Source organism: Pelophylax lessonae (genome assembly GCF_965119305.1).
Source record: "Pelophylax lessonae genome assembly, chromosome: 8".
Taxonomy (NCBI): Eukaryota; Metazoa; Chordata; class Amphibia; order Anura; family Ranidae; genus Pelophylax; species Pelophylax lessonae.
Genome location: NC_138775.1, coordinates 234,269,231 through 234,281,912, shown reverse-complemented (window position 1 = coordinate 234,281,912; position 12,682 = coordinate 234,269,231). Strand labels below are relative to the sequence as shown.

General features: G+C 41.2%; 1 protein-coding gene across 1 annotated transcript in view; it reads right to left on the bottom strand.

Moving 5' to 3' along the window:
- The window catches only part of TNR (tenascin R), a 663,536-nt gene that overhangs the window by 28,704 nt on the left and 622,150 nt on the right, over positions 1–12,682 (bottom strand). The window contains exons 20-21 of the mRNA XM_082265604.1: positions 12,477–12,638; positions 11,538–11,701 (exon numbers count right to left, since the gene is read on the bottom strand). Of these exons, the coding sequence (XP_082121730.1) occupies positions 11,538–11,701; positions 12,477–12,638 (326 nt within the window). The remainder of the gene's footprint in view (positions 1–11,537; positions 11,702–12,476; positions 12,639–12,682) is intronic.

The window sequence follows — 12,682 nt, the reverse complement described above, 5'->3', positions numbered from 1 at the left end:
GACCGCTGACAGCTGTATCCACAGACCCAGAATGTCCAACTGTTTTAACTCCAGCTGCATTATTGAGTCGGAAAATTGGACAGATCCCAGCGCCAAAGAGCATTTTTGATGAAAAGGACATATACAAACGTCAATGGAGATACGCTCAATACCTTGCAGATTGTTTCTGGGACAGATGGAGGAGGGAATACCTCACACTTCTTCAAGGACGTAAAAAGTGGCAAACCCAGAAGCCTAACTTAAAGGAAGGGGACCTGGTTCTTCTAAAAGAAAAGCAAACCAATCGGATCCAGTGGCAAGTTGGAGTTATCTCAAAGGCCATTGCTAGTGATGATGGAAAGGTCCGAAGTGTGGAAGTCAGGATTGTAAAGGACGGGAGCCCAAAAACCTTCCTGAGACCCGTCACTGAGACAGTCCTAATTATGCCTGCTTCCAAAAATTCTGATTCAGTGTTATGTGTAGGAGTCACTTAGACCTCTAGCATAGTTAGCTTAGAGAAGAGGGCTACATAGCATTCTACTGTATGCAATGTTAATTGTATGTTTATGGAAAATAATTGTGTAGTGGTATCTCACGATACCAGGCGGGGAGTGTGCTGCCATGCAGCTTTAACTGTCTAGCAGTTGTTATTACATGTTATGTTATGCTATGTTATTGGTATCTTCCTTACACCCCTGCTGTTTCTGGCTAGATGGTTTCTCCCATCTCCATTTTCCTGCTGTAACTACCATTTTGTTTAGTTGTTATGAGGAGACTGCAGAGTGTGGAAGCTGTGTAACTTCATTGTAAATTTACCTATGGAAAAGTCTCTATGTTTATGCCTTTGCTAACTTGAAGCATAAAGAAGCTTTGGAGAACACCTCTGGAGTCTTTATTCATTGAGTAAACTATCTGTTAAAGCCATCATTCAACCTGCTGCACACACTTACAGACTGGGAATCTACAAGAGGGTCACAGGTACAATCGATGCTGAGACAGAACACATGTGTTGTTTGAACACTGTTTACATTTGCGGTCGTGACTTACCGTATGCATTTGCTTCTGCTTGTGAGCAGGGAGGGATAGGGAGCTTTACATTTTTTTTTTCTTATTTATTTTTTTATTTTTACACTGTCTCTTTGAAAAAAAAAAATGCTGATCACTTTTATTGCTGTCAGAAAGAATGTAAACATCCCTTGTGACAGTAATAGACAGGTACTCTTAATGGAAGGATCTGGGATCTTTAAGACCCCAGATACCTCTTTTATACTTAAAAGCATTCAAAACGTTTGGCTGTTTTGAATGCTGTCATTTTTTTCGGTTTGGTGCCTTTAAGTCTTCTGTAAACCGGAAGTGATGTCATGACATCGATTCCAGGTTACTAGATCCAAAACCCAATCAAAACCGATTCCGGCTTCATTCGGGTCTCTGGCCAGCCGATGGATGTGCCTCGTGGGGAGAGCCCAGGCGAGCCGTGGGGGAGGGGGACATTCCCTCCCACTGCTTGGGATAACAGCCGAGTGACTTCTTAGCCATATCGGTTGTAATCCCAAGAAAGCCAACCGCTGGCTCTAAAAAACGGACCGGGGTGATTCCTCTAGTTGCAGGCATCACCCCGGTACAACTCCTTCAAGCCGAGACCGCATATTTGCGTGTGGTCATCATGAAGGGGTTAAAATCAGTATTTTTACAAGTTGTTACAAGTTAAAATCAGTATTTTTTGGTAGAAAATTATTTAGAACCCCAAAAACATTATATATATTTTTAGCAGAGACCCTAGAGAAAAAAATGGAGATTGTTTCAATATTTTATGCCATACTGTATTTTCACAGCGGTCTTACAAATGCATTTTTTTTTTTGGAAAAAATACACTTTCTTTGAATTAACAGTAAAGTTAGCCCAATTTTTTTGTAGAATGTGAAAGACGATTTTACGCCGAGTAAATAGATACCTAACATGTAATGCTTTAAAATTGTGCATGCTCGTGGAATGACGACAAACGATAGTACTTAAAAATTTCCATAGGCGACGCTCTAAAAATTTTTACAGGTTACCTGTTAAGAGTCCTGGCGATACCTCACATGTGTGGTTTGAACACCGTTTACATATGTGGGCGCGACTTACATATGCGTTCGCTTCTGCGCACGAGCTCGGAGAGACAGGGCGTTTTCAATTTTTTTTTCTTATTTATTTTACTTTTTATTTTTATTTTTACACTGTCCCTTTATTACTTATTTTTTTTATCACTTTTATTCCTAATACAAGGAATGTAAACATCCTTTGTAATAGAAATAAGCAGGACAGGGCCTCTCTTTTTTTTTGCGAGATCTGGGATCAAAAAGACCTCAGACCCCACATTTACACTTAATACTAAAAAAATATTGTCATTTTACATTTACCAAAAAAAACCCCAAAAATAGGTCCTTTAAGGCCGTTAGGCGGAAGTGATGTCAGACGTCGCTCCGGTCCTCCAAGGGCATAGAGTCGAGTAAGGGCCATCTTGCCCTTACTAGACTTCCTGCCCATCGCTCTAGGGGATCGGATTGTTTCCCTCTTTACCGATGGCTCCGGTAAGCAGGGAAACGACTGGAAAACAGTGGGCCCACATCTCCTGCTGCCTATAAAAGTGATCCCATGGCGAATCCGCTGCCTGGACCACTTTTACGGATGCTGAAAAGCCCACTGTTTAAAAATATCCCGGGTTTATGGCAGCTAGCTCCTACCATAATCCCCGTATTTAACGTCAAAGTAATGATGTGTATATACAGTGGGCGGTCTGGAAATGGTTAACTGCAGGAGACAATAATAATGAAAGAACCTTAGAGATGCTGAGATTGCTAGTCACAATTGACCACTCCTTCAAAAGTGGATTGTGTTCGGCAGAAGGAATTAGAATCATCAGAAGGCTGGAGAAGCTCTTGCCCAATGTCAAATAATCTGGAGATCACAAAAGATCAACAGAAATAAAAACAAATGATCCTTCACATTACTGCCAGATATACAGTATTGTGCATGCAATCTTATGGCCCGTACAAACGATCCGAAAATCGGAGGAAAAATAACGCTTGTGAAAGGATCGGGCGATAATCTGATCGTTAGTACACCGTTTACGAGAGGCGATCACGACAGTTCACCCGATATTATCCGGTCGTGCAAGCATAACATTTTTTATCGTATTATAACACATCGTACGATAATCGTATTATCAGTATGTTGTTCGTCCGAAAAAAATGGTGAGCAGTAGACAGCGCATGAGCAGTAGACATCATTTTCCCCTCACACGCTACAACGTGGTTATGCATTCCGGAAGCTTTTGAATCATCGTCCGAGAAAATTCGTATCGTAAGTAACCTCTCCCATTTGCGAATATAATTGAGAGTTCCTAGCAACCAAACAAAAACGGACGGAGCGTCGTCCGATTTTCGGATCGTGTGTACTGGGCATTAGGTTGGTGGTCAAGAATGCCAGAAGTGATGGTTAAGGGCAACAACCATCTAGCCAGCAATAAGAAAAATGACCAAAGTATAAATGCACTGAATAGGCCAGAAAACCTGGTACCACAAGCCAAGCACATGATTGCCCCCCCCCCCCCCCACAGAAGGAAAAGAGCATAGATGAAGGCCAAAAGAGACTTGCTGATAAGCTGTTGAGAAAAGGGAAGACCAGAAGTAGACACTGCCAAAGAATAATGTGCAGAGAAGAGGCATTGGAGATATGCTACCTCAGAATGAAGAAAAGTTAACACCCAATTGAATTTTCAGTATGAATCAGATAAACACATTCTAGGAGCATCCACATGAAACGTGTGCAAATTTTTAGTTTTACAATTTGTAAGATGTATACCAAGAGAGGGCTTGCTGTTGGAGCCGAGAATTAATGTGTCTGAATTCAGAATTTTACAGACGTTGCTGTTTCACTTGCAATATGACCGAATCAAGTATCACTGGTGATAGTTTGGCCTTGTTTGGGATGAAGGTAGTCAGTCCCAACGCACATTATTGTTTCAGAACTGTAATACCAGTTCATAAATATTAACAGATTTTTGAGTATATGAAATATTAATGAAAAATATCTGTGCTAAGATGAGTTTTATACACGAGAGTAAAGCATATTTATATCCAAACTGTAAAGCATGATGCTAAAGCAAATATCATTTCACCTCTGTGATATAAGAGGAAATACCATGATGAGAGGCCAAGACAGTGCTACGAAGTAAGATTTTAATCTTTCCTTCTCGTCTTCATTTTTGGCTTCTTACCAAACTGCAAAGTCTTTACTGGGTTCTGCTTTTCAATTTTTCTCATCCTGATTTGGCTGCAGATAATTTACTTATCTATAATCGCGGGAGAACTTGCTGACCTTCACACATACAGTTTTCCGGCTGAAACTTCTCCTAGTTTTCTTTTTTTTAAATTGTGAATTTGAAGTTTTGAAAAGAGAGGGCACAATATAAATAAGGGGTAAAAAGTACAGGTATATTGTAGGCAATCACATTTTTTCATAAAGCCAGTAATCACCTGTTTTGAATTGTTTTATAACTATATTGTCTTCCCTTATATTGTAGTATGCTGCGCAAACTGTTGGCGCAATATAAATCCTGTATAATAATAATAATAAACATAATAATCAGCTATTACGCATAATCAGAAAAAACAAAACCAGTGTGCAATAAAGCCATGAAAATGTGGCTTATGTATGGAAGAATGTTTTTTTTTTATATATATACCAGTAGATATAGCACCGTCTTAGTTAGGCTGTTAGGCAAATTTCGTGTTTTGGTTTCTGCTGTACTCACAGAAGCAGCTTATTATAATCTGTTCAGGGTTTCACAGACTGGTAGTTTGATTGCTTCCTCCTCCTTGCCTTCAAAAGACATTTCTGGAGCTTAGGGTGGGAGAATTCCAATCCCTGGCCTGAATATTTAATAGGGCTTAGCCAATTCCTGGGGAGGTTTGCCCAGGTGGTGGCTGGACTACTGTTAAATAGGCCGGAACCCTGGGAGAATTGTCTTTTCTCCTCCTGTGGAGATGGATCCTTTTGCTCAAGGCAAGGGGAACTGTTTGCCTCTGGACCCCCTTTCTTGAACTGGAACCTGGGCAAGAGATAGGCATCCTGGCCACTGTTACAACATGTACTGTAGAGCTAATTGTTTAGATAATTCCAAAAAGCCAGGGAAGGGCATGCCCAGCAAGCACTAAAGTGGGTTGGAAGGGAACAGGACCCCAAATTGCTGTTCAACAAGCTTCAACACTGCTTCCCAAAATGAACTAATTGCACAGAAGCTCCAAAAGTATGAAATAACGTACAACTCCAACATGTTCCTGATATCTAAGATTTAAAAGAATGAAATTAAAATTTTATAAATATTTTCCTTATAGACCCAGTATTGGGAAGACTTAGCTGCCATTTCCAAATGTCATCCCATTGAGGTGTTGTAATAGAGTGTTGAAGTATTGTCTCCAATTTTCTCATGTAGAGATGTGAGTCCCCAGACGCAGCATGCAACAGCTTATATAAGGTAGAAGTCAAATGAAGTTGTAAGGGACCCTGAGTATAGATCTTCCCAAACTCAGTAGTAGAAATGTGCAGAATGGAAAATTTTGTTTAGTTTTGGATAGATTCATCATATTACTAATTTCTTTTTAATTTGGAATTCAGTTAGTTTTGTTTAGTTTTCATTAAATTTTGCTTCGTTTATTCATTTTCCAACAAATTAGCAAATTTTCGGAACAATTCAAATTCATATTGGTCAAAAAATGATAGACCAATTCTAATTCTGTGTAAAGAATAGCTGGTTGTTAAGCAGCAGGCTGGAAATCTGGTTGCTGCGTCCTTAACAATCGAAGACTCATTAGCTTTCAGCGGGCTTCCCCGCAGAGAGCTGAAATGTAAACAAAACAATGTCGGAAAATTCAGAAAAATTCTGTAAAAAAAAAACAGCGTGGAGTCGTCCCCAAATTCCATACCAGACCCTTATCCGAGCATGCAGCCTGGCGGCCCCCCCAAAGCACCTTGTTCCCATGTTAACAAGGTCCTCTTCCCCACAACCCTGGGCTGTGGTTGTGGGGGTCTGTGGGCAGAGGGATTATTGGAATCTGGAAACCACCTTAACAAGGGGGCCCCCAGTATGGGCGGGTGACCCCACCACTTGTGACATCACCGCCTGAGGCATCCTGGGCCAATGACATCACAAGGGGGCGGGGTCACTCTCTGATGTTATCGGTTGACCTGCCCCTTACCTATGTAAGAAATGTCAGGTGGAGGAGCAGGCATTCGGCGGGGAGCATTCGACAAAGGCAGAGGTTTCTTTTTTTCTTTTTTTGGGTCTGGTGGTGGCAGCGGGTAGCGTGATTGATGATGGATCTACATCGGAGGACATTGTTTTCTATTTTTCAATAAAGGAATTGTCAAAAACTTGTGTGCTGTCTTTATTCACTTTTTACACTTTTACAATGAATGGGTAGGGGTACTATGTTATGTCGCTATGTACTCATTCACAGGGGGGTGGGATCTGGGGGCCCTCTTGTTAAAGGGGTTCCAGATCCAGATTCTGATAAGCTGATTCCAAGAAGCTGATTCCGATAAGGGGTTCCAGATCTAGATTCCCCCCACCCGAAGACCCCCACAACCACAGCCCAAGCTTGCGGGGAAAAGGTCCTTGACAAGGTCAACAGAGCCCCCCCTTGCCCCAAAGCATCCCCCATGTTGAGGGCATGTGGCCTTGTATGGTTTAGGAGGGGGGGTGCTTGCTCGCCCCTCCACCTTTCCTGGCTTGCTGAGCTGCATGCTCAGAAAAGGGTCTGGTATGGGTTTGGGGGGGGACCCCACGCTGTTTTTCTTTTACATTTTGGCAGAGGGTTCACCCTAAAATCCATACCAGACCCAAAGGGCCAGGTATGGATTGGGGGAGGACCCCACGCTGTTTTTTTCCCCGGGATTTTGATTGCCGGCATTGTTTTGTTTACATTTTGGCTGTCAGTGGGGAAGCCCGCCGACAGCTGATGAGTCATCGGATGTGAAGGACACGGCAGCTGGATTCCCAACCAGCTATTCTTTAAACAGAATTTGAATCGGTTGATCATTTTTTGACCAATCTGAATTCAAATTGTTCTGAAAATTTGGAATTCATAAGAAAACGAATTAACAAAACAATTTTTTTTAGAATATCAACGAAATTCATTACTATTTTATTTGGAGACTGGGATACATCCAAACCGAATTTGTATTCGGACCTAAACAAATTGCACATGTCTCCTCAGTAGGCCTATTTAGTGTCAGTGAAGGTGGTATGGAGTAGATGTAATGTTTTAAACTGTAAATAAGAATAGAATAGTCATACAGGGATTTTTTACTAGCTCTCAACACTTCAAATGTTTTCATTCTATGTGTCACTGGGTTGACTAAATGCCCTAATTCAAATAAATAATCATTCGAATAAATAGGCTTTGGTCCATTATAGCATTTGGTAATAAGAAAGACGATCTGGACTCAGTGGAAATAAATACAACATTCGTTAGAAGTGAACATGTTGGTGTGAGACAGTATTTTCCCTGACAGGTTTTCCAGATGGAGCTCAAAAATAGTATATGAGCAAGAAGTCGAGGATTCAAAGATTCAAGTGGACAGGTCAGTTCAGTGTATGTGAAAAGCCTAAATTCTATTTGCCAAGATTTTTTGTAAAAAGATTGTAGTTTTGCAAAGCTATTGGGCGATAATTGGCTGGAGAGGCAGAATTTTTCCTGGGTTTAGGGAAAACAGTTATGTGAGAGTGTGAAAATTCGGGATGGTTCTCTTTTAGTAGCAAACTATAAAAGTCTAAAAGATATGGGGTCAATATAGGTAGGAATTGTTTATAATATGCAGAGGGGAGACCATCTGGATCTGGAGACTTAGGCTCCGTTCACATCTAGGCGTTTTGAGGCGTTTTTGGGGAGTTTTTCTGCTCTAGGATCAGCTCTCAAAACGCCCAACAAGACAAATCCTATTCATTTCAATGCCCCCTGTTCACATCTGAGCGTTATGACGCTGTAAGCAAAACGCCCAACGCTCAAAAAAGTACATGAGCTTCTTTTTGGGCAGATTACAGGCGTTTTCCATTGGTATCTATTCAATCAAAAAACGCCTGCACAAAAAACGCCTGTAAATCGCGGTAAAATCGCGGTAAAATCGCGGTAAAATCGCGGTAAAAATTGCGGTAAAATCGCAGTAAAAACGCTACGCTCAGGTGTGAATGTAGCCTTATACAAATGTAACTGTTTTAGAATGTATCTAAGTTTCTCCATGACGATGTTTGCATTTATACTGGAGGGATCTGAGGAAAAGTTTGGGAGGTGTAAGGGTAGGCGTAAACCATTGGAACTCATCTTAAAGAAAAGGCAAATGATTGTCCAGCGACAAGTAAGTAGACTTTAAGTAGACTTTCCATCATGCTGGAATCAAGATTCCAGGTTGGAGTTACAAGGGTGTTTTCTAAGTTTATTTGATAACATTCTGTGTGGTTTCTTCGAAAATGCATAGAACCTCCGCATAGTTCACAAAAAATACTTTTCCACCTTGTTTTTTTGCAATATCCTTAATTTGATTCCTCATTAGCGTAACAGTACGTAAACGAAGAATCATAGGGGACCAAATCAGTTGTGCCCCTGTGCTACAGACATTGGGTGTCTTTTTTCATAGGAGAATGGCATAATGTAGAGGCCTCTGATACTGTGCCCTCTTTCATTTGAAAATACTCCCTGAGGGCTGCTGACAAGTGATCGTGAACATCAACATGTTTAGGAAGAGATTTGTTTGGGCTGGATTCACACCGTGTGCGAGTTCGGCTCACAGCAGGGGTCCGGTGCATCCTTGTTCTATGTTTCAGGTATGAATCAGGCCGGAATTTTTGCCTGAACTCAGGACTGAAAGAAAGCCAAAGACGCACAGGTCCTTTGTGCAATGGGCTGAGTCTCCTGTAATGCGAATTGGATGCAGGGAAACCCGCATCCAATTTGCATCAGTATGAACCCAGCCTTAGTCTCCAATGACAGACCATAGTATTTGTATTTTGCAGAGCTAATTCTATGCAGAGCGTGATCTGACTGATCTCAGGTCTAGTTACCAGTTTGGGGGCGATAACCAGAAAGTGGTCTAGTCTTGTGTAACTCTTATGTACTGGGGAAAAGAAGGTAAACTTGCTTATGAAGGGAATGCTTGACCTTCCAAGTATGATACAGCTGATGTTCCCTGATCACGTGGAAAAAAGAAGTAGATAGTTTAGGCATGCATACATTAGGTTTAGCACATAAAACTGATTTCCTGTCCCTTTGTGGAGACATGATCAAAGTAAAATCCCTACCTTCAATTATAGTGATTAGGTATCCTGCAACAGCCTGTCCAGGGTTTTTTCGTAAAAATTCTGTTTGACCAGTATTTGGCACACATATATTTGACAAAGTGAGGGGGGTACCCACAGGCCAGCAATCGAGCCAGCGATAACGACCTTGAGGGTTTGCCTAACACAACAGCACTTGCAGGGGGCAGGTGTTATGGATTAAAATCACCATACCTGCTTTTCTGGAGGGATCTATAGTGGTGAAAGAGACTGTAAATTGTTTTGAAGGAAACTTGAAAGAAGATTTGTATTCTTTCACCTTTATAGTCAATAAATGATTTATTGCACGTGTTAGTGAGCAAGGTCTCCTTGCTGTCATAATAATAGAATTATACAATATTCTAGCAGTTTTTTTAATCAGAATATTTTACCATTGTTGGCTTTTATACTTTTTATTGCTGTTATCACCCACAGTTCATTAGAGTTTCTTGAATTCTACACAATGGAAGATAAAAATTGAAGCAAAAAGTAGATTGATGAAAATCACGAGAAGACATTTATTGTCTGCTTCTTAACCACTTAATTTTAATGAAAATGAACCCACCCCAGAATGAATTTAGGACTTGGCATATTACTGCCAGTATAATTACAAAGGACCTCAGCCAAAACATTTTCATCAGTTTTATACAGGCAGACACAGGTTAGAATCCATGGGACCATACAACCTGACAAGTAACTGACATTTTTAATTAAACAGAGAGAGTAAATAATGGTATACACAGGTAAAGGTATAAGGTAAGGTTGTACTATCAAAACAACAGTTGAGATTCAGATTTTTGCAAGTGCCAATTTTAAATTATTCTTTTGTAACACCATGCATTGTTGCTGTGAATGCAAAATGTTATTGATCCACAGGATGGCAGCACTCAGCACTGTCCTAATACAGGTATATAGAGCCTTCTGAGAGTTGAGTTGTAGGCTGGAAGCAGGACTTTCCACATAGTAAAGCTGAAGTCAAACAACACAGCCCATAAGCAATCAACAAGGGGTGGGACAATATAGAAGAAAAAGACCGGGAAGACACAGGGAGATTTGGAGAGAGATGTGGCAGAGGGAAGGAGTGTGTGAGAGTCTGTGCTGAGCTGTGCTGTTCCGGACCTGACTGGATTGAGCCGGAGTGTAAAGTATATCTGAGGATGTCAAGACTTAGATAGCAAGCAATTGAGCTGCAAGTTTGAAAGTGACTTGCTAAGCTATTGCTAGACTTGCCAGGCTTCACAAGTTTGTTGCACAATTGCAGCAAGTCCACATTGCATGACTCCAGATCAACTTTCTTTGCAAACATTCTGCAAGTCTGCTGAAAGTTCTGGTTCACTTATGTTGTACAATAGTCATCCCACCAGAGGGGTCACTGTGACTGAATATACATGCTGTAGACTTGCAGAGCTCTTGCTGTAGACTCGCCACTGCAACTTTGCTCTTGCTAGTGAGTTGCCATGCAAATTTGCTACAAATTGGAAAAGTGTCAGCTAGAACTTGTGCTTCAAGTGCTCTGCAAGTGTACAACTTGCCAGTGAAAATGTGCAGCAAGTTGACAAGACTTCCAATTCAACACTACCACAAATGTGTGGCAAGTTATCCTTGCTATCTGGGTATGTCCTGCAGGACCAAGGAAGAGCAGAGGACCCAAATCTATCAGCTGTTTCTTCGGGGGTAGAACTACACTTTCTATATTAAGGCTTCATGCATACTGACTTTTGCAAAACGCTGTTTTTTCTGACAGGTGAAAATCAGCATTAAAAACTCACCCAGCTGCATTTTTTCATACTAGTTTAGCAAAGTTTAGCAGCATTTGGTGTTTGGGCATTTATTTGTTTAATTTGCCAGATTTATTCTGCCTATTGAAATGAATAAACACTGAAGTGCTTAATGCGTCTAGCATTGAGATGCGTTTAGCAGCGCCAAGCGTTTTTTCTGCCAAAACTCTACTGCTCCTGGATGCACTGGCAGTGGGGGTTTTTCTGCCTCTAAACTCTCCTGGAATTAAACTCTGATAAAAGCCTATGTGTGCATGGACATATAAGCTAACATGCGTGGTAGACTAGAGTCAGGAGAAAAAAAATTCCAAACGCCCCTAGAAGCAGCTATAAAAAAAACATCCAGTTTGGATCAGGCCTTAAAATAGCAGCTGCAGTTTTCTTGAATATATTCTTTATAACACAAAATGTGCTATCTCGCTTCTCACCTGGCTGTGCCTTGTCTCTCCATATTTTCCATTCAGGTTAGTCCGGTGACAGTTCTTATACCACCATGCTCCTTTATATGATGATGCACAGTTTGTTACAGCCACATCATTGTCTCTGTCCTTGGTGGAGAATGGGCGCCCTTGGTGATAAGTAAGGGAATCACCTGAGGAAAAGACAGTAAAAAGTTTGCCATTAGGTTACATAATTTACCTTTCAAAGGTATTTTTATTCTACATACTTTAAATGACAGTTTTTTCTATATAATCAAGCTATGGTTTTCTACATAAAACACCATGTAATGTAAGACAAACTCAGATCAAAGAACAGAGATCTGTAGTTATTCAGAGCCACCAATACACTTTTACCTTTCATTAGTTTCAAGAGAAGTTTCTGATTGGCAGATGTGGCTTAAAGCGGTTGTATACTGGCGGGAAAAAAAAACAAAAAAACAAACCCTGCAAGACAAAGGCATAATGAGCTAGTATGCATCGCATACTAGCTCATTATGAAATACTTACCTTAAAACGAGGCCCTGACATGGACCCCGGACACCGCTGTGGGAGCTGTCATGCTCCCTCGGCCCTTGGCGTCTCTTCCAGGTTCAGCGGCTCCGGCGCTGTGAGTGGCCGGAGCCATGATGACGTCACTCCCGTGCATGCGCGCAGGAGTCACTTTCCGTCAAGTGCCCAGCAAAGAACTCTGAAGGTCTGCCGGACCTTCAGAGCGCATGTGCCGCTAGCGTCAGCGGCTGCATGCAGGCCAAATATCTCCTAAACCATGCAGGTTTAGGAGATATTAATTGTACCTACAGGTAAGCCTTATTATAGGCGTACCTGTAGGTAAAAGTAAAAAAAATGAGTATACTACCGCTTTAATGAGCATTCCTTTTTGCCTTCATAAATAAGAATCTATAATGTAGGAAACAATATAGGTTATACCTGAGGTTCCATTGTAGTCGCCAATGCGCAATTTATACATGCTGCGCGGATCGCCCACATAAAATTTGTTATAATAAGCATACACAGCTTCCTGTCCATCACGCATGTCAATTCTCAGTTCGTAGCGGCCCTGAGACGTCAGCTGGTGAAGGGTGTCCAGACCTGTGGAAATAGTGACAGTGAAAGGCTGTCCTTCAAAACTTAGT